Raw genomic sequence first — 22,569 nt, forward strand, 5'->3', positions numbered from 1 at the left:
GAGGGGGTGGAGAAAAGCCAATGACCTTGCTGAAGGTGTGAAATCTGATTAGATGGGTGAGTAATGTACTTTCCCAAGAGACGGGCTATCTGTCACGGTGTCTAAGGTTTGGGTCAACCGAAGTTCACAACAACATGTGATTGTGTTCTCAGTTTATTTAAGTGGAATAACAAAAAATGATCATGAACTGTGTTTGGCTGAAGATGATGTAGGCGGACATTGAAAGATTACTCCAGTTGGTGAATTACTTTTCAATGCCACACCTTGAATGGCAGGGAAAACAATCATGGCAGAGCAAAAAATTAGAAACTGCAATAAACTTCAAGAAGTGTAAGTTTAGGCAGTGAGTACAAATGAAAACCAAAGAGAGCAATTTAAGGCTTGTATTAAGAGTATGCAGCAGAGCATACAATTCGCAGCCCATGTAGAAATGAAAAATAAATCCAGTCAGCGTGTGGACAGAACATGTTATTGGTGTTGGTAATCTTCTCTGACATGTTGCCTCGAAGCACAATTTGATTGAAAATGAATACGTTCACAAATTGAGAAGTGCTAATGACCAGTCAACTGTCAGGAAAGGTGTTGACCTCAGGTGTAGTCAGCAGAGTAAATAACTATAAAAATTCCGTCACAAAGGACAGAATGCATGTTAATGATGGTGCATTAAATAAGTTTAAACCCACGTTCTCACTTTCTGGTGAGCAGGACCTCCACAGATACCCTGAGCACCCAAAACTGTTTACCTGTTTCTTAAATCACAGTGGGACGTTTGTTGAAAAGCGAGAATATACCACAGTTAAATGCAGCTTCAAGTATGAGAAATGGTGTTGTGCATGTTCCCATGCGCAGTCGTGTATATTGAGATTCAGGAGCAGCGACATGCATACAAATGCAGATATATTTGCGCACACACACATGCACACAGGAGAAGGGTTCAGGGGGAAGCAGGAGTTTTTAATTAAGGGTCGGTACACATGCTGATTAATTTATGTGTTCTAATACTCACTCACGCACACACACACACACACACACACACACACATACACTGAGGCAGGTTTTAGGTCTTAATCATCCATTACACACATACAGACACACACAAGCACACTCATTCTCATATGTAAGGCGAAGCAACAGACAAACTTAAACATATATGCATAGTGGTGGAATAAACAGCATTATTCATGCTCAGAGTTGGACATCAGTGTCGTCAAACTAGTGTCTTAGGTCACACTCTTAGACTGTGTTAATCGAAAATAAACAAATGAAGCTTATCAGACCTAATAGATCATTCTCTGAGCATTGGGTTTTGGATGTTCATTGCATTAGTCATTTAATTAAGAGTTTTTAGAGCATAGAGCAGCTTTGAACAGCTCTAAGCTTTTCATGGAAACAAATGTGGAAATAGAGACCAAACCTTGTCAGTTATTGGTGAGGAGTCTCTGTCACTTCCAGCCATTTGTTAATGAAATGTCTCACAAAGATTTATTCGTAGAAGCTGAATCATTGTCGTACAGTTTGAACTGTGGTGGCCATGGATTTGTCTCGCAGCACCTTTCCCAGGGGACTCTGTTCTTTTCTCAGATGTTTTCAAGTCTATTTGAACGGGCATTAATGGAACACAGAACTCGATTTCTCTCGACCGTCGGGTCACCTGATTATTCCAGTCACACCTACAAAGGGAATGAAATGCTTTCTAAACAGTTTGTCTTGAGGGCAGCGTTAAATGCAGCAGTAGTTTATTATTACGTACGGTAAAATGCGGTGACTTAACCTGTAAATGCATCTATTTTTTCAAATGTTTTTAAAAAGCGTGGAAACCTTGGACACAAATGTGATCTCTTAGAGCTGCCAGTTTTGCTCATTAAAAGCAGAACAGTTTTCTTCTTTTTTATGCATCAGAAATACTGAAGCTGGAGGTCTTTTTTAGACTACAAATGCCATCACACCCCTTTATGAGTTCTCCTGGTTATTTGACAGCTGGGTTTGCTTGTTCCTACTGCAACATCTGGCAACCCAGTAGCACCGACAATTTTAATGTTAGAGCTTTTTTCCAGACTGAGCCTGAGGTATACCTGCTCTCACTGTGCTCTCGCTAATATAAAATTCCATTACAAGACTGCACTCTGTGTTAGTCTGAAAGTGTCTGTTTTGGACGTAAGGCTAAATGATGTATGCTTTGCTAACTGTTCAGCACTCTTCATCAATACATTCTGTGAAATCTCCCACTTACCTCTAACCATATCCCTCTCTCTTCTGTTTGGTCTTTCTGTTGTTCTTCCCTCCACTCCTGACAGTGCTAAGTGGCAAGCTCAGTGCCACAGTACTATTACCCTTCTTACAAATTACAGTGCGTATGCATACATGAGCATGTGTGCACACCCTTTGGTGAAATTATAGGGAAGTCCAGCCTTAATCTACAATTGCACATAAATATCTTATTTTCTTATTTTTCAATATCTCATTTTTGAGTCAAAGTGGCATGTAATGTTCTTGTTGGCTGTAAAACTAGCCCTGCCATTAACAGCTCTCCAGTTGAGACATTTACAAAGACCTTGTTGAGGCCCTACAGAGCCAGAAGGCCAGCAGAGGTGACATGTTTACAGCTGTCTTGGACAAAGCCTTTCACAGTGGCATTTCATCACAAAGTCTAGACTGCTAGTAGATCGATATGGACTCAAAGAGGGAGAGAAAATAGCAAGACTAAAAAGTCTGAAACCCTGGTAGCGGCCCCTTGAGGCTGCATTATTCACTGAGCTTACAATCTAAAAGTGTTGGGAGAAACAAACAAAGAGCTGATAAATTTGCTGCTTTTAGAGTCAATTCATGCTGAATATGTAAAGTTGGGTATCAGGGTGACACTAGAGAGCTGGTCATGAATCACTAAGGATTTTCATGGGACTATGAAAATGTTCAGCAAATATTTTGGCAGTCTGTCAACAAATTCCAAGGCAGTTCCACCTTTACAAAGTGGAAAGTTTAATATGAACATGTCTTGGGCACAAGAGGATAATTTGAATTTGATGTTGGTGCTAAGCGAAAGGTAACAGGGTCACCAAAAACATCAGGTGTTGTCTTCTGGAAAAAAAATGAATAGTAAAATATTCTGAAGCAGAATACAGTTAATTTGCTGTGGTTTTATGTTGCCTGTGTACGAATGGGCTGTTGAGTAGAGGAAATAAGTACCTGTCTGCATTTCACACAGCAGCCTCTGCATCAAAGAAGTTATTTGCTGAAAAGTTAGCGTATTCCTCTGAGGCTTCAGGAAGCAGCTATGTTAAAGGGAATGTGACACTGTAGCACAGGGTTTGGTATGGGATTATTTACAATTATGAATTTCAGGGGTTTTTACACTCTGGAAGCCTGTGGGCCACAATGAATCAGCACAAAAAGGCAAAAAGTGGAATGACTTCGCTGCTGGTCAGAAAGGCAGAGTCATTCCCCATCCACAGTTATAAGCTGAAAACCCATTCCTTCAAGAAGTACCTCAAATCACCTTCTCTACGCTGAATCATATTCCCTCTCCTCGTCTTCCGCCTCAGCTCACTCTAATTTGCTCTGAACTCTTAAAAAAAAGTCCCTCCTCTACCTCCATCTTTAAAAACTGTTTTTTAATCTTTTTTCTGGTAATGTTGGTGATCAAGGAACTGAAGCTTATTCTACCACTGCCTTCACTCTAAGTGGCTCTTGGTAAGAGCATCAGGTAAATGCCTAAAATATGAAATGGAAAATGTTTCTGAAAAATGGTCTTGGGTATCACTGTGTCACTTTGCTGTCTCTCAATGAACTGAAATCACCCTCACAGAGATAATTGGATAAGTAATTTTCTCTCCTGTCAAGACACTGGGAAATTATTTAAATCGATTGCTATGATGAAATTAAATCACAATGAGTCTGAAAGCAATGCTGAATGGCCTGCTTTTTTGGCCAAAGCAACACTAGATTCCCCAGATGTGTGGCACCGTGCCTGATATATTCATCATTCTGCCTGAATAACAGAAGATTTCTTTGCTAAACACTTGAGAAAAATATTAATATGTTGATTGGGTTTGCCAGGGGTTGTTCAATATTTCAACAAATCAAACAAGGCATTTTCACCCAGATGACCTGATTAAAAACAGAGAGATCGATGTTTATTCTGTTCTGGAGGATGAACCAGACACAACACAAACAAGATGTGTGAACCGCTGCAGCATGTGTGGGTTGTGTGAGCGCAATTTTGAGTGACAGAAAATAATTTTGGACACAGAAAATCCAGCATGAGAGACAAACACAGTTTTAAAGGAGTTACTAGACAAATTGTTTTCAGTTTGAACTTGTTTACTTCTGGAAAGCAAGTAAACAGTTAGAGCTACAGCATTTAAAGAAAACAAAAACAAACAAACAAAAAAAAAGATCTCCCAGTCAATAGCGGTGGTAGCTAAGGGAAAATAGGAAAAAAAGACTGAATGAGAAAGTTGAAGAAAAATATAGAAATGGGTACAAAAACATCATGAAGAAGAATAAAGTGTTAAAGACAGAGGAAAACAAGGGAAAGAGTGCTATTAAGAGGACTGGTGAAATATTTAAAAGTAGTACAGCAGAGGGAGGGATGGAGAGAGAGAGAAATTACTTTGGGAGAGTGCCTCGTGTTTTGGCTGCTTTAATGACTGAGAACAAAAGTCTCTTTTCTAATTCTTATGAGTTTAATTATGACTTGCCCTTAGCCAGGTGTTTGGATCAGCTAATGTCTGGATTCATTAATTGTCAATTAAAAAAGAATCAGGTGCAGGCTCCCAATTTCAGCCACTTCTCACTGCAAACATTAAAACGTAAGCTAACTGTTTGTGTTCACTTGTTTGATGACAGTCAGAAAAAAATAAGATAAGCCCCGGTGGTAGTAAGTTCTGATAGGAAATAACGATAGAAATTTAGATAAACCTTTTTATAGGCAAAATGGCATTTTCTTATCTGAGTTTTCCTGTGATAAGGTAGGATTGACAGTTTGCATTTAATTCTGTAATGTGGCTCCTGTTATTGAAAAAATTGGAGTGAGGGAGGGGCCGAGCTGAACAGCAGGAGTGAAGTGAAAGAAGATGCATAGCTCTTAGATCGATAGAAAAGCGAGGGAAGATTGTTTAGAGAATCCAGTCTTTTTTATTCTCAAGGTTTAAGTAATAAGGTGTGTGTTTCCAAGTCTCTGTGCCCGTATGTGTGCCAGAGAGTGTGTTCTTGCGAGAGACTAAGGGGATTTGTCTCATCTAAGTAGACGATGAATTTGAGCTTAATGCTCAGTGCTGCTGCTGAGAAAACAAATACTTTCAACTCAGGAGAGCAATAAGGAAGATGGTGGGGGTGGCGACAATGAGAATGAAGACAGGAGATGAGTGTTAACTGCATGCTCTGTTTTTTCATCTACTTCCTTTCTTCCTCACCTGCCTTTTCTTTTCTTCTCTTCTCTCCTCATTCTCTCTTCTACTTCTTGTTTTATTTTCATTTTTCATCATCATTTTTTTCTCTTAATTTTTGTATTTTTTACTTCTGCGTATCTCCTCTGTAAAATAAAACTTTTGATGTAAGTGTGGTGTGGAATAACGGACGTACACCTAGGACTGGGGACCACTTATGGGCTTATCGACAAGCTATTGAATTAATCAGTAAATGACTTTTCTTGCATAAATAACCACACTGCAGACTAATGAAAACACACCACAATATTATCATAAATCAGCTCGTGTCATTCAAAGAAATTAGTTCATAAATGTCACCATCACAGCTGTCTGCAGACATGATATTTGGTTTCATTTGATAACAACCTTACATCATCCTAATGACCTTAACAGTCTGCTGCTAATTGGGCAACACATTGTCCTTTTAACACATTCATCTGCTTTATCTGTTAAGCCGTCCAGATGTAGAGTAAAGGTTGAAAGAGAACTTATCTGACCATTCTGGCTTTCTTCATGGCTCAAGGGTTTCTCTTCTGTGATCCTCATCCCCAGTTAAGGTGGTACCTGTTTCTGAGATGGTGTTGTTGTTGTTGGTGATGTTTTATCCACCCCATTTTATAACAATGAAGGTAGACTTGATGTTAGAAACATTGTATCTAAGGCTGGATGATATGACTTCAAAACACTGTCACAATTATTTCAAACTTTTACATTGGTTACGGTGGATGAACGATTTAAAGGTCTGTTGTTTTTTTGTTGTGATTTGTATTCCAAGTGATTAAACAGATTGGTGGGTGGTACCTTCGGTTCTCTATCCATGTTGACCTAATCAAGAGGCGAGGCGGGGGTCTCCGTCATCGTTTTCAACAGTCATCGCTTTAGTAGTGGGGATGCCAGGTGAAATGTAGCAAAAGTGATGTTCCAAAACTAAAGGGTATTAGTGCGGATGTAGCCTGAGGCTCAAGGTTGGCCAGCTTCGCTTTGAGTGAACACAATAGTTGGACGGGGTGGAGGCACATGACTGAACACGAGGTAGTATCTTTTTAAGGGGACAGTTCATGAACACACACATTGGTGAAAGTATTAACTGAAATAACTGACATGAGCAAGATAAAGTCAGTGAGAGGTTCTAATTGTCCGTTTTGATCATTTTTCAGTTAATTGTTCAGCACTGATTGTAAAAGCTCTTAAAGTTGGGACCAGACCACATATATCTTGTGTGCTCTGTTAAGTCTTAGAAGACAGAATATTGTAGACACAGTTAAAGTTCCTCAGTACAAATTTTCTCTTTTTGTTCTTACCTTTGAGGCCCTTTAAGGGGAAAATTATGTTCAGTCAGGACTTTCAAGACTACAATGAGCATCCCTGCATAGTGGTGGACTGTGTAATGAAATTGGTCAAGCAGTGATATTTGGGTGGTGAGCAGCACTGTGTTGGTGACACTGTTGGGGATTATTTTACTTAAAAATACACTTGAACTACCATAATGGTGACTGTGTGCATGCAGATAAAGGACTGTGCAACGAAAAATTGCAGATTTTCTTTGTTTTTCCTATTCTCATTTCTTTGTCCTGTCATTCACTGCCTTTTTTTCCCAGCATCTTTCTTCAAGTATTATGTATTTCTGTTTTGTTCCTTTTATTTTTGTGGTCTCTCTGGTCTCTTCTGTTTCTCAATTTCACCATTATTCTATTACTTCATTTGTATTTATTTTTGTTATTAAAGACACCAAGGTTTCCTTGTGATTGTAATGTCTACACATCACCATGCACTTGTACAAACTTCGTCTCTGCATGTTGCACTCCCTCGTTTGTGTCGGCATATTTGGAGTTTTGATATAAATATGCTTGTGTTTATATACACTTGTCTGAAAAGCTGTACACTTTTACAGTACATCCGCCTCTAAAGCACTGGAGTGGCCATCTGTGTGGTTGGAAGATTCAATTATATTTAAAAAGACTCAATAATGTCAGTGTTGAAATCCAGCAGGCGCAAACCTCAAGTACACAGCAGGGACAGGGTCAACGGTTTTGTGGGCGGAAAGCAGCGCTTGCACAGTTATGAAGGTGAAGTGTATGTGTGGACTTTGTAGCTGTACTTTGTAGAATGAACCACCCTGCAGATGCTTAATGAGCCACATTTCACTGCAGTTTGTGCATTGCACTTTTAATTATGAGATTTCGAGCGGTAGACCAGCAGGTGAGTAACATAGCGTTGAAACTTGCTAATTTACTTTCAGCAAAAAGCTTCATTTTCTGATAAATATAAGTTGACTTTAGTGTGCGTATATGGAAAGGTTTTTGCCAGGAATGGCCACGGTCCAGCGCTACATCCCCAAATGTCTGTGAGTGAATGAGTTATACCATTGATGAGCCAGCCGAATGTTAATTAGTTATCGTTTAGGTATGAACAGCTGAGGTTGCGGTTATAAAATCAGGATTACAGCAGCAGAGCACCAGCTTGGAAATGGCTTCGAAGTTAACATGAAGTCTTCACGGGCTGCGTTTCAGTCACTATTTCACACTTGTTCCATTGTCTGACAATAGAAACATAAAAATAAGAATAGATTTATTGGGAATTTGGCTGTATTAAAATACTGTACATGTGAGCACAGAGAAGAGAAACAAACAGATAAAGGGCTGAAACTGAAGAATGCAAATAGGACACAATGATGTCATGAATATGCTAATTCACACATTACATCATCTAGGGACATTAAGCAACTTTTCAAACAGGCTTTAGCTACTTTCCATTGAAATTAGTCCTTTACAGCTGTTCCTCAACAGTTTTCAACTACATCCTCAATTTTGCACATTGACCACATGCTAATACGTGGCGGTCCAGCTGTGTACTAGGTTTTGAACTATTCTGTTGTACCTTAGGTAGCACATGGTACAGCCACTGCTACGTTTAAGTGTTTGGTTCCTTTTGAAGCCACCCATCTGAAAATCTATGAGCCCATGATTCTTTATAATGCTGTAGATAAATGTCCACCAACTGTCTTCTGCTAAAGTTATAAATACAATTACTACAAGGCGAGGTCTACGCTTTCCCCCAGGAGTGAGCATCTTTCCATGTGTCAGAGCTGATGCATTGTGTAGTCGAATAGTGCACTGATACCCAGATGCACAGATTGGAGTGAGCTGTGACATCTGTTTTTTAGTTACAGAATAAACGTTTTATTATTCACATCATGTACCAGTGATAGCACACAATAGGACACTGATAAAACCTCACCTTTTACTGAACCAAGCATAGATTTTAGAGTCTAATTAGTTATTGTTCATGTATGTGACTGACCTAAACCCTGGGTGCTCAAATTGATGTTTATCACATGCGAGCCAGTCTGTAGATAATAACTAAGAATACATAAGGTCACTGCAAAATGACTCTGTGATTCATTATTTCTTTGCCCAATGACTCGAGCTGAGTCATCATTGACAAATAGTAGCTGGAGGCTGGTGTCATTTTCTAAAATAAAACTAGCGAAAAAATCCAAAAATGGTTGAACTGAATATGAGTGTGCTCAAACAGTGATAAATGACTTCTTAAAAGTTGACCTTTTTTTAAATGGGTAGCTCTTTCAGACAGCAGATATGTTTGGAGATAGAAGCTGTGCTGCACGTTTTCAGGGAGACGATGTGCAGCATCAAACATTTCTGGTCTCAGTGGCATTATTATTGCAACAGTTGTTTTTTTTGTCTTCTGTTTTTGGAGATTTTAAAGTCTGTAGTTGTTTTGAATATTCTTCTGTGCAGTGATAGCAGGAGACCTCATAATTTCTTGCTGTCTAAAAGACGAATTGTACAAGTTCTGAGTTGAGTTGTGTTTTTCCTCACATAGCAAACTGTTCTATTGTAGCAAGTGATGAGAAGCGTGCTATGAGCAGTGCTGCCAGCAGGTCTGACATCTCTGTATCCCTTTTAAACTGAATTTTTCATGAAAATAATACATTTTCTTCAGCATATTCGCTGGTGCTGGCAAGCAATGGGACATTGTCAGAGCTTCAGTATTCCCCTTGTAGTCTGAATGCTGCGGATGTTTGACAGCACTTTCATCTTAAATAACCACAAGCTAAGCTGTGGCTTAAGATGCAACAGATGACAATATGCAACCCACATAGCTGCAGATATTGTCTATACAACCCTTACCTCAATAGATGTGAATGACAGCTTATTGTGTCAGGCGATAAGACCTTAAAATCTATTTTCATTTTTTTTTCTTTTTAAGGAAAGGGATAATGATATGTTTGCTTCTTATGACAAATTTTCCCCAAACATTTGCAAAGTTGCTTCACTTTCGAGAGTGTGCTGGTTTATTTTCTTTTCCAGTGTGCAATACAGAGGTATTACATTATTAAATGAATCACTTTCACTTTCTCCTAGCATATTCAAATTAAAATTGGGCTTTAATTTAGATCAAATTGTTGCCATCTGACTACTCAAACATTTTTGACAGGTTCAAAATCTTGGTGTGTATTGTGCACCAGAGAACAGTGTACTTTATGGGATCTTTTCACACATTGGGTAAGAATATTTAAACATTTGGTGCACACATCTACAAAAATCAATTTGATAAGTTCTGGATACCAAAAAAAAAGAGCATACACCATCAAACAAAAGTACCTCACACTGGAATCAGAGCCCCTTTAGGTTTTATTTAAAATGTTTCGACACAGTACAGGTCTTCCTCAAGCAACAATGATTCAACAAAATTTAGATGAATTGGCTGAGGAAGGCCTCTGTCGAGTCAAAACATCAATGATAAAACTAAAGTCATGATAAACTTGTTGCAGTGGACTCCTCTAAGCACCACCAACCAAAACAACTCACAACGTCCAAATCATCCACCAGCAGCAAAACAGCCTGAATGTTTCATATTAATAATCTCCTGTAGTATTTGGCCTTTAGGCATTTTAGGCTAGATAAGGAGCAGGGCTAGATTTCCTACTGGCTGTCAACTGGAAAGCTAAAGAACCCTCTCTCAGTAGTCGGCCCCAATTACAGCTCAGCTGAGATTCCCAGTGGCTGTAAAGCTGTGTTTCTTACACTGAGTGCTCCAAACCAAATTCACTCCTTACAATGTCTTTAGTATATTACTTGAGGAACCTTGGTGACTGGGGTGGGGTGTTTGTCTCAGTTCAGGTCCCAGTTGTACTCTAATCATAAGCAGCAAGGCCATGGGCAAAGTTGTAAGACTAATAGTTGGATCATATTTGCTGTTACATAATATTTTGCAGCTAAATCCTGAGGAGTGTGACAGTCATTTGTTTCCTCCACTTGGAGAGAAGGGTACTGTTCCAGCACTGAGAGATTTGTTGAATTTGTGACTATTCGCATCACTAATAGGGCAGACGTATTTTGGAAATTTACATAGAACTCTCTTTGGATTTCAGTGTTTGTAAATAGTTTCAGTCCAGAAGTGGGTGTGGATTTGTGGAGTTTTAGACTCTCCCAATTGAGCAATCACACAAGGCAATTGTAACTACTTGTATAGAATTGTGTTTAATAGCAGAGCTCAGGGTGAGTGTGCATGTTTGGAGCAGTCATTTAACAAGCATTGGGAAATGTGTAAGCCAATTAATTAACACTAGAAATGTGGAGGGTCTAAAAGTTCCATCATTACATCACAATTGCACAAATGAAAAAGTATTTATTGATGCCATTGTCGCTTTTTTCTTTTGTACTTGGATCTTTCATTAACATTTATCTTTCACATCCTTTCCTTTTTTTGTACCACTCTTTTTTCTCATCTTTTAGCTTTCCTTTCTCACTCCCTATTCTTGTCTCCCCCTGTTGCTTGCTCTCTAGAAAACAGCCAGAAAGCCTAAAAGACGACACCCCACTGTATCCGTTCCTCTTTCTCTGCCGCTGCCTCTCTCTCTCAGAAAAAATACTGTGTGGAACGTCTCAAGATGAGAAGAGTCACAAGATTTCACTCACTCCTTCTGATCAGGAGTCTGATCCTGCAGGGATGATGAGTTGGAGGAGTAGGTGGTAGCATTGCCATGCAGAGGACAAAAAAAGAAAATGAGGAGTGAAAAATGATGAAAAGAGGGCAGAAAGCTCCCATTTCATTCCTAGTTCCAGGGGAAAAGTGAAGAAGAGATGGGCAGTGGGCGGGATGTTGAGAGAGGTAATGATGAGCAGGAGAGGCCCTGCAGTGAAATAAAAAAAGGAGGGAAAAGGCAAAATCACCTCCGGGAAAAAATATGAGAAAAGAAGAGATGTCAGAAATAAAATGGGTGAGGGGAAACAAAATGGAGCACACTGAAGAAACATGAGCGATATAGAGGTTGAGGGGTGAACAGAAAAGAAATTGTGGAGAAGAAGAGAATGAAACTTCCTCAAGTTTTTTAAGAGAAGCTGTCAGTGAAGTGATGTGCTCCCTCAGTTGATGATGGACAGAAGTTAAATGAGGGAAGTTACAGGAGGGGGAAAAAAAAGCTTGAGCAGTACCAGGTCTAGAGAAACAGATACCTTTTTGGCGGTTGATACTGCATAATACAGTGCGATAATGTGGAAGATCAAAGGAACCGGCTTGATTTAACACTAGAAACCAAAGCGTCTGTTGTCAGTGAGGCGTATTAGGACTTCAAGGAGGTGACGCATTTCGTAAACAGCTGTAATTGTGGAGCTCTTTTAATCCATAATTGTAAAGATTGCTGTTGAATACTGACCTATACAAGCACTGGATCACAACACTACATCCTTAAACTGTTGCATTGCAGGTTTCAAGTTCAGGTATGTCATCGTGTTTTTTTAAGCTTTCACCATTTAACATGAAGCATTTTACTGTTTCATGACCTAGATGTTGCCACAAACTTTAAAGCTTTAATTGATCAATATTTCTTTTTCTATAAACAATTGAGGAAATTACTATTATTGATATGAAAGGCTCATAGTGTCAAACACAGAGAATTATCAACCAACTCTTTCTGCTTTGTGGAGCTTTTCAGCCTTGTTAAGCTCATTGTTTTGGTTTGGTTTACTGCACCGCAAATTAGTCTTATCAACCTCATTGCTAGTCAAAATGATTAACTCTCTAGTGAACATGGTAGAGCATTTAGCAGCTAAACAACACAGGGATAGGATGACAATATATTGATGCAGTTTTAAATTGGATTTGCGTGTTGTGGTTTGAGTGGTAGCAGCAAGTTAAGATTCAATCTGTGTGTGCAAACAAATCATGAATGAGACAAAATGTTTTGCAACCACCATACTCCACAATAAACAAACAGAATTTATGTTCTTTCAGTAGCAGACCATTCCTAAGCTCCCACTGAGCCCGTCCATTTAGCTGTGTGAAATACATGTCACCACATCTATCTCAATTGGTAGGACATTTACTGACACTGCCATGGTCAGGGGTCTCAGTCTTTGTGTAGCTCAATAGGTAGATTAGAAGGGTAAGGTGACACTAATACTGCTGGAGGGCTTCTGTTCCAACTGGGATGAAAAAAACACCAAACATGTGCACATGCTGCAGGGCACACTGGATAAAGGCACCCAGCAAAAGTCTATGTTCGGTTCCTGAGCATCAGGATTTTTTCCAGTGACAGGTCACATCTGAGCTGGTCAAATAAAGCATGAATAGAAGTTATGTTTTTTACTCCTGACTTTAAACAGTTCATAGAAGAATCATGTAATATTAGTCGTGAACTGAATGAGAGAAAAAGTCAGAGGATAAGGAGGGATGGTTCATCATTGAGAGAGCAGAAACGAATACAGGTAGTGAAGGTCTTACAATTAAAATGTTCTCTTATTTGGCTGACTGAGCAGTATGAGAAGAGAGAACAACATATGAATGACAGTGTAAGAGTGAGGGCAGAGGTGAAAGAGAGAGCTTCTGAATGGAAGAGAGATGTTGTGAAAATAGTATCTAAAGTTTTGAGATCATGTTATTAAAATAAGAATTTTGCTTAGATTTTAAAGCTTTCTATTCTTGAACATTTACTAATTCACTAAAAAGCGTATATTTATAGCTTTTTTAATACATGTATAAGCATCACCTCATATTTACCTCTGCATGTATGTAAGATAATTACAGTAAGAATTTGAGAGGTCAGTTTTTTAAATACAGCTGCTGAGATGGAGAAATGAAGGGTTACGAAGAAGGGACAAAAGCAGAGAGGAAAGGAGACAATGCACCAAAAGGATAAAAAAAGAGAGGGACAAGGACAGATGTAAAGTAGTATATTTGTATATAGGTAAGTATAAGTATATTTGGGTGAAATAATAAAAGTGGAGAGATGAATTTTAATGTTAGAGTATGTGAGTCGGCACTGATGCAGTACTCAGAAGTGGGCATGACAGTAAGAAGCATATTAAAATTATAGAGGAATAGAGCTAAAGGGGGAACTGGAGGAGAAAGAGAAGAAGGTTAATATTCTTCAAGGGGAGCTGAGACAGAGGCAAAGAACATTTTCTTACAGTCAGGAGAGCAGAGTAAAATGAGTGAGAGACAACTGGAGTGAACTGGTGAAACAATATGTGATATAAGCACAGGAGTGCGAGAGAGCAAGGAGGTCAGAGAGAAGTGGAGATTAGGAGTGAATGCAGTGAACAAAGGATTGAATGAGAAGTCAGTGGAGGTGAAGGAGAGCGCAAATTAGATAGGCTAGATTAAAGATTCTGGAGAGACGGTGAGAGGAAGGCAGAGCGAAGGGGAAAAAAAGAGAGGAAATGATGCATGAAGGTAAAGCCTTGCGAGAAGCTCAGTCTTCTATCATTTTAGCACCCCTTTAGTTTGAGCATTGTCTATCCCCCTTTGTCTCTTTTCTTTTTCTCTTCTGTCATCTCTCTTTCACTTCTATCTTTTCTCCCATCTGTTCCTTTAAAGGTGCTCTGTGTAGCATATCATTATCAAATTAACTCTGCTACCTTAGCGTAATTAAACACACTGAAGCTGAGACTGTTGGTGTCTGCCTCAATCCTGTAGTATAAGTAGAGCTGCTGTTTATCAAAATTCTGATTCCTTTTTGGTATCTAAGCATTTCGGGTAACCAAAAAAAAACATTATATAGGTCGGTAAAAAAAGCTGGTTCTCTGTATCTTGTATTTAGATAGGGCAAATCTTTATTTATTTTCCTTCCCTCGGCTGCTGTAGTACTCCAGTCCTGTTCCTCACTTCCTCCATCGATCTCTCCTCCTTTGCTGCTACTCCCATCTCTCTCCTTCTCTTTGCTCTTCTATCTCCAATCAATCTTTTTATCTACCTCTCCACTGATATCTGTCTATGTCTATCTCCTCATCTCCTTTTGTCTCTTCTCTGTCAGCTTCTCCGTGCTATTCTATGAAATAGTATCACACTGAGTTCAAGATTAAGTGAAAGCATAGGGTGTCCACTGATCTGATCTATACAGGTAAAGGCTTTTGTTTGCTTTGCTTTGGTTAGCATAGCTTGGATATCCTCAGAGAATCCCTCCAGGTGCAATGTGTGTAATATTTCACTTAGATTGACATTGTTATACTTGCTCAATGATATCATTGTAAAGCCTTCATCATTAGCTCTCCTGACAATATGTAGTCATTATTCAAGCCTCATTTCCCTTGAGCCTTGTTAACCATAATACAAACAGAAAAATTAATTAAAAACTTGAGAGATCAGTGTCTGGGTGGTTATAGATTCTATATGTTGATTGTTCAGGATTATAATCATTGTCATCATCATTGAATGTCCAGAACAAAGGATAGTTAAATGATGGTTCATTAGCTCATAGAGGGATTGAGAAAAATCAGAGCTGTCAATGCACATCTCACTCACACATGGTAAAAGAACTGTCATGTGTTTTCAAACAGAAAGTCAGATGTAAAATTCCATTACACTCAAAAGTAGTTTTTCTTTCACTCATCATCATTTTTAGCCTCTAAAAACAACTCTTTTGTTTCATATAGTTGTTTTGTAAATTAAACAATAACTATCTCACTTTGTCACACTAATTCATTCATACTTTCAGTCAAAGTGATTAAAAAGATTTGAAGCAACAAATGATTATGCTGCTACTTCGCCTTTGTGAGTGACTGCGTCTGATGAACAAATGATGATTCAAGACATGATACGCACTGGTAAAGACAAATAATGTCAATTGGAAAAATGTTTAAAAAAAATGTTTTTCTACATGCACATTCTCTAAGCTTCACAATTGTAATCTATTGCTTACCATCAACGTACATTTTTATATGAGGTAGGTCCTAATGCTCCTGAACTGCCATTTGATGACAGACAGATTGATGTGTAAGAAAAAGAGAAGTTTGTCTTTCTGATCATCTTTCCTCTGATTTAGGTTACCCACAAAAATACAAGTTCAACACTACAATTTTCAACACAATAACAATGCCTCTGACACCAAATTGCCCAAAATGATATATAATCCATTATAAATATGCCAATGTAATGAACTCAATATTGAACTCAAATCTACAAATGTTCTTGAGTCAGGACCTTAAGCATGAGAGCTTAACTGTGTCCTCTCATTATTTATTCTCGCTAATATTCCTTTACGATATGACTACTATTCTCAAAAGAGTTATGTCCCTGCAAGTTATGGTACAATGTCTGCACTTATTACATCGGTTTTAGACTTGGCCGAGTTATACAAGTTTGAGTCATGTTTTAAAGGGACCCTGGGATTCATTTTTTGAACTGAGGTCTATTCAGCTCTTTGTCTAGTGTGCTGCTTTAAGAATTTTATCAAGAGTTCCAACTAATACTTTCAGACTCTGCACTGGACACTCATGCATAGTTGCTCTGCAAATATCATTGGTTTGTAATTATTATTTGATGTAATAATCTTGGTACCTTTGCCTGGGGTACAGAGCCGGTTAGAATGCTCTCTATACTGTTTCTATCATGGACCAGTTCAGCATGTTGCAGAGCTGGTCCAGCTGGTTTCTCGTGCAGGAGGTGCTGAGTCCTGATGCATCCTTAGTCAGCAGTTACTCAACATACTGCAGGCAAATGCATCATACCTTGATCATAACTGCAAATGTCAGAGGAAGTTTGGCTGAAGGCAGGCATGGCCTTTCAAGGCACATACATACACACACACAACACGTGCCTGCAGAAACATGCAGACCTCACTGCCTCAAGGTTATCTTGTAGTGCCTATATATGCACATTTGTGAATGTGTGTGTTAAAAGGTTATGTGTGGATGTGTGTTTGCACATTACTCAGCATTTTTTTTAATTAGTCAAATTGGGCCAGGGTTTTGCCTACGGCAAAGAAAGAAGAGGGAGGGGTTATTTTGTGCTGCGCTGTATTGTTCTTGTCCGTCACACATAAGTACACACACACGCAGACACACACAGTCAGACTCTCCCTTTCTCAAAGGTGACTGTAGTCTTTAATGTGGCCATTTAAGAGGTTGAAATCAATTTGCCCTCTAACCTGATGTCTGACACACACACACACACACACACACACACACACACACACACACACACACACACACACACCAGGTACGCAGTGTGGTTAAATAATCTTTTATCTGCTTGGTAATAAATTGTGACAAAATAGTTACATGACAGAAATAACTCTCAGCACATGGTGTTTGTTTTTTGCCTCTCTGATACACACATTTGGGAATGAGCACATTCAGCCATGGATATGTGCAGAGACACACGCAAGCTTGCACACAAACACACTCACTGAACGCTTAACACAATGACCTCCCTACCTGCTGCTGATCCAACTGAGAAATAACACCCCAGTCTGCAGCTCTGTGCAGCAGTCATCCGCTTTCAGCTTATTGTTTTGGTTTCTACATTCAGTTTACCTCCCAGGGGAAGTATTCTGGCTGCATCCACTGGGATGGAAACCAGAGTCAGAGCCAGATCTGTCCGTGGAGAAGGGGGTCTTGGCTACCTTGCTTTGCCTGTTGCCACCATGACCTGGATAAAGAAAATCGATAAATGAAGGGATGTTTTGGATTGCTACTTCATGTTTTTCAATTTGCTCTTGTCTTTTCTTCTGTCTTCTTCTCAATTATATCTTTAGAAGTTTAATTAGCAATGTTCACTTGTAGATCGCTGCCAGTTAATGTCTTCGCTTTGCTGCTAAATTGGCGTTTAACTGAGCTGCAGGTAACAGTGAAGGGTCTTGTAATGTCTTACATTAGCCTGTCTGAAACCAGCAGATATGGTTGATAATAACAAAGCATCAGAATCATGATCCATTAGTCCTGACAGCTTTTATTTCTTGTTCTATCTCACAAAATCTGTTTGTTGTCACTTGAGCTCTCTTTCCTATTCTCTGTGTCATATCAGATCTGTTGTAAGAAGTCTTTTGTTTACTCTTATCTTTTTGTCTTTCTAAATGCATTAACATCTGTTCCTGGGACTCTTGATCTCCCCCTTTCCCCGGATTGCTTTTTTATGGTTTTTCTCATTCTGTCTTTCCTGTCATATGCTGTTCTTAATTATCTCAAGTAGAGTTACTTACCATCTAATCAACTCCACTGACTGACAAGTAAACAACTTCATTTTTGCCATGCATGCATGCACTAAAGCATCTTTGACTCACAAGTTTGCCTTTAGCTCAAAACTTTTCCAACAAGACTGAATCATCCTAACGTTTCTGCAAATTCAAACTAAACCAAAGCATTATAAATGTTTTATTCAAGTATGTCTACCTTATAACTGATTGATTAAATAGTTGATTAAATAGCACTTAATTCTCTTAAAATCTGATTTGGCACTTGGCAACATACTAAACTACACTGACACTATCCAATAATGTCATACTGTAAATTCTTTTCATACATACACCTTTAAAGTACATATGTAAACACACAAACACGACACATGATTTACTCCCTCACGTTAATGAGTCCGTCTCTGTTTCATACGTGTAATTTTTATTATTTATATCAAGTCCAGAGAACAATATTGACTTTGGCAAAATGAAATAAAAACAGAAAGGAAACAACAGTAATGGTTAAAAGTCATTATTATTAATGTAATTGGCTCTGTTTTATAGGCATCTGTTTGTGTGTGTCTGTTTTGGGGTGTGTGTGCTTGCCAGTTTGTGTGTTTGTGCTGTGTGTGCTTCTTCAGTGTCTGTTTTGATCTTCATTTTTCTGCCTAGTCATAATCAACATTTTCTGTTCTAATCATGACGATTTTTTGTTTAAAACAAAAAATCACACATTTTATATTTTGTATTGGATCCTAACATCATTCCCCAGAAAACAGAAACACATGGTGCGACAAGTAACATCATTTTTTTTATATATATATATATATATATATACTATATATATGTACTTTCAAGTTTTCTCTTTTCATTTTTTTTCTCATTGATAGATTTTTTTTTTAAGAGTCTCTGTGCTATGTGCCAATGGATCAGTCGTCCCATTAGTTGAGTTTTACAAAGTCTTCCAATGAAGAGAGTTATATCGTTAGCGGCTTCATGTTTTTTAAACTGGTTCCTCTCTGAGAACATTCACTGCTTGGATTGAAAATGAATCCATGTGGCACAAAGGAACCTGAAGTCACAAAAAAATGAATTTGAAATTTTGATTCCCGCTTAATGGTTGCTGCTTTCTGACCATGCTACTTTGCTGGAAATAGTGATTTATTCTGATTTTGGTGAAAATGTCTTTAAACGTTTCACTTTGACTTCACTGTGGGCGTTTTGATCACCTCAAGTCTTAAAATTCTGGATTAATTCCTCTTACAGCATGTCCAGAAAGCGCCATACCGTCAACCGTGGTTGAGTGGATTGCTCCTCACAAACATTCATATACATGTGCGCACACAAATACACACACAGGCACACATACACACATCCTGTCCCTGATCCACCAGTGCATGCACACTTATGCAGCCATTTGTATTATTCATTTGTTTGGTCCATTATTATCTGACATCCAGTATGATCTTGTCTTTCAGAAATGCACACGCACACACGTTTCATCATACACCCCTGTCGTCTCCATTTTGTAATCCATATCGACTCCATTGTAATCCCAATGTCTTTCTTTTAATAATGTCTGTGCTCCACTCGCTCTTTCCAGCCCATATCGATTGATCATGTCCAATGCACCCGGCTCTGTATTTATGCTCCCATAATCCGCAGGCATGGCAAGCCAAAATCATTGTCCAGCCACAGAGGACACATAAAAGTCACATTCATCGTGTTTTGGAAAAGAGTTTCAAAATGGCCGTCAGTGTTGGAGTCAAAAAAAAAACAAGACAACAAAGCAGAGCTATGTCATCAAAATGTCTTTTTGTTTTTTTTTTCTCTTTTTTTTTTTTTTGAACTGTTGTATTTTTGTCAGAGAGAAAAGCATTTCTCCAGTATTACCGGTTGTGTTGATGTTTTTGATCCAGTGTAAACCCTGGTGGTGTTGTGGGGGCTGGGACCCTGGAGAGTTGAAGTGTTAGCAAGAGTCTGGTTCTATTAGTGTATAGGCTTTACTGAGAATCCACGCTGAGCTCACGCCATCTCTGTCTCTGCTATATATCCTTTGTTCTGTTGATGTTTTCCCCTCTTTGATTACGTCTTTCCCTCTCTTAGCGACTATATATACCATTCACATTGTCTCGTCTCAGAATTGTCACTCCCTTTGCCTAGGTTTTTGTTTTTTTGTTACTACTTTATTGTTCTATCTTGTATCAGCCATGTTTTACTGATACAGCTTGAACTCAGCCTTGAGTATTTAAAGACCACTTTAAAACTGCCATGTGTTATGTTTCTCCCACTCACGCCGCTTTTCCTGTCACATCTCTCTTCCCACTTATTTTTCCACCCATCACTCCTCAGGTCAAGCTATAAAGAGCCTCTTAAAAATCTCCAGCTCACTTCCAGGTACACTTTCGCCTCTCCTCTTCACTTTTCTTGACTTCTCCCCAGGCAAATCAAGGACTGCACAAGTGAGAATTAAGTCAATTTTACTTGTCTTTCTCCCTCTGAACTTGCAACCTTCCCTTCCTCATCTGTAATCACTTCATCTTCCCTATCCTACCGCTTCACCCTCGTCAAATCAAGATCCCATTCAAACTGTCCTCTCACAGAACCCTTTGTCCCTCTTAGCTTTTTTTTTTTATTCCATTCCACTGGCCGCTACACAACACTTTCCTCCAGTTCTTCAGCATTTTTTCCGTCGTTCCCTTTCTCTCTCCCCCTGTCTTTTACACTGCCTGCTTTCCCACTAGTGATCCCAGCATTAGAGTTGGAGTTGGTGGTGTTGTAGGCGTGGATGTATCCCCGCTGAAACTCACAGCGTGGTCCAAAGCCGCCGCCGCCTTCGCCCTCGTCGCTGGTTGTTGAAGATGTTGTGCTTGTCGTCGAGGCACACTGCACCAGCATACCATGAAGTGACTGGCTCCTCCTCGTCCAGATCACGCTCAGCCGCTTGGCGTAGCTGACAGCACCGTAGCGCTTGGCAACAGTGGCCGCAGCGTCAGTTGCTAGGGCAACAGAGGAGCCCATATCCAACGAGTGCCGCCGTTTGCTAACGGTCCCGCAGGCAGGACTTAGAGGGGATACTGGACTCTGATAGGCCTGTGAGGAGTTCCATTTGTCCCTGCCTCGGGGAGTGATTCTCCAGTCCAACAGCTCTGAGTCTCTCAGGGGTGCAGCCAGAGAGAAACTGGCACGATTGGTCAATTCTCTCTCCAGGCGGGGTTTAGGGCGGTCCCTGGAGCGTGACTGACGGGGCAGGGTGGATGGAGGGGAAGGGGAGTAGTAGAGGGGAGTTCTGTCACTTTCAGGGGTGTACGGTGGCGCCTTCTCCAGCTTCCTCTGCCTCACCACCAGTGCCATCTCACGTCCTGCCCCTGTTGTCGTTGAAACTACCCCTCCAGCTGAAAGATACTGCTCCAGGTTGACTTTAGGCTTGGGCCTGGGCTTTGGAGGGAGTTTTGGAGGCAGAGAGGACGCAGAATCAGCTGCTTCCTTCTCCTTCTCCTTTTCCTTTTCCTTCTCGCCTCCTCTTTTGGAAGGCAGACCATTGGGCAGGACCACCATCATCATGTCCCCGGAACCATTTGATTGGTAGCACCCGCCACCATTTCCCCCTTTGTCCCTACCCCCTACACCTCCACTCTGACAGCAGGCCCCACCTCCTGCCTCAGTGTTGCTGTTGTGACATATCATGTGGTCACCATGATTGCAAACCCGGTGACGAACCATGAGCGCCACTGTGAACACGAGTAGGGTGACCACAACAACACCACCAACCAAGATGGTCAGTGTCCCGCCCAGAAAGTGGGCTTGGAGAGAGCGGCATGCTGGGTAAACATCCTTGGTGGAAAATGTGGTACAGCCCAGAACTTTTGTTGCTGCCAGTGATGTAATGGTGTCATCAAAAATGGCGAGCACACACAGGTTATAGTCCACACCGGAAACCAAGTTCTTCAACAGGAAACGGTCACTGGTCGATGGTAGAATCCTAGAGACAAAGAAAAGTAAGAAAAGAGGAGGTCAGTTAAATAAACAGGCATGCTGTGCACAGGATGTGTAGTGAAATATAAAATATCTGCTGTAACTTGAATACTAGCCTGAATATTTTGACTATTGTGGAACTAAGGAGAAAGGCTTGAATACTGGACCGAAGCAGAGGAGAGGAGGGGGTGAAAGGATGGCTAGAAACTGCGTAAGAGTGGATACTGCAGTAGGGGGAGAGAGGGAAAATGAGGCTATTGATGGAGAGCGCGCCCAGGGAATATGAAAAGAGAACTCTGTCTGCTCATTTGGAGTGCAGGGGTGTGTGTGTGTATGTGTGCGTGCTCGTACTTGAATCCCTGCGTGAAGAAAAAGTTGAGCCATTTTGTGGGACCTCGCATTGGAAAAAAGAGGCCATTTTAGTTTTAATTGTTGGGGCTAGGATTACAGTAAAGCTGAGACATTTTATGGTTTTGATTAGTGGAATATAGGAAATGAATGTGTATTGTCATGCTTTTTGCTTTGTTTTCTTTTGACTGCAAATGTGTTCCTGCGTGTATCTAATGAGTGAGTGCTTGCGTGGGATAATAATGAAAAAAGCGCTTTGAATGTGTCCTCATTTTAAGTGTTTGAGCAGCCGTTAGAACTAAAGCAGAGAATAGGTGAACAATAGAGAGACAGTGAGAGGGAAAAACAATGAGGAGAGGTGGTGATAAGAATGGAGGGGCACAGGCTTTACGTAAGTTGTATGTG

At 39.9% G+C, this 22,569-nt stretch overlaps 2 protein-coding genes across 3 annotated transcripts in view; one reads left to right on the forward strand and one right to left on the reverse strand.

Moving 5' to 3' along the window:
- Nucleotides 1-22,569, forward strand: part of LOC130164121 (pyruvate carboxylase, mitochondrial-like) — a 293,836-nt gene that overhangs the window by 147,734 nt on the left and 123,533 nt on the right. The gene's annotated exons all lie outside the window — the stretch shown is intronic.
- LOC130164122 (leucine-rich repeat and fibronectin type-III domain-containing protein 4) overlaps nt 18,263-22,569 on the reverse strand; it is a 40,626-nt gene continuing 36,319 nt past the window's right edge. For both annotated transcript variants that reach the window (XM_056368582.1, XM_056368581.1), the window contains exon 8: nt 18,263-21,823. In XM_056368582.1, coding sequence (XP_056224557.1) covers nt 20,494-21,823 — 1,330 coding nt within the window. In that variant the 3' untranslated portion in view covers nt 18,263-20,493. The remainder of the gene's footprint in view (nt 21,824-22,569) is intronic.

This window comes from Seriola aureovittata, chromosome 23 (assembly GCF_021018895.1).
Source record: "Seriola aureovittata isolate HTS-2021-v1 ecotype China chromosome 23, ASM2101889v1, whole genome shotgun sequence".
In the NCBI taxonomy this organism is placed as follows: domain Eukaryota; kingdom Metazoa; phylum Chordata; class Actinopteri; order Carangiformes; family Carangidae; genus Seriola; species Seriola aureovittata.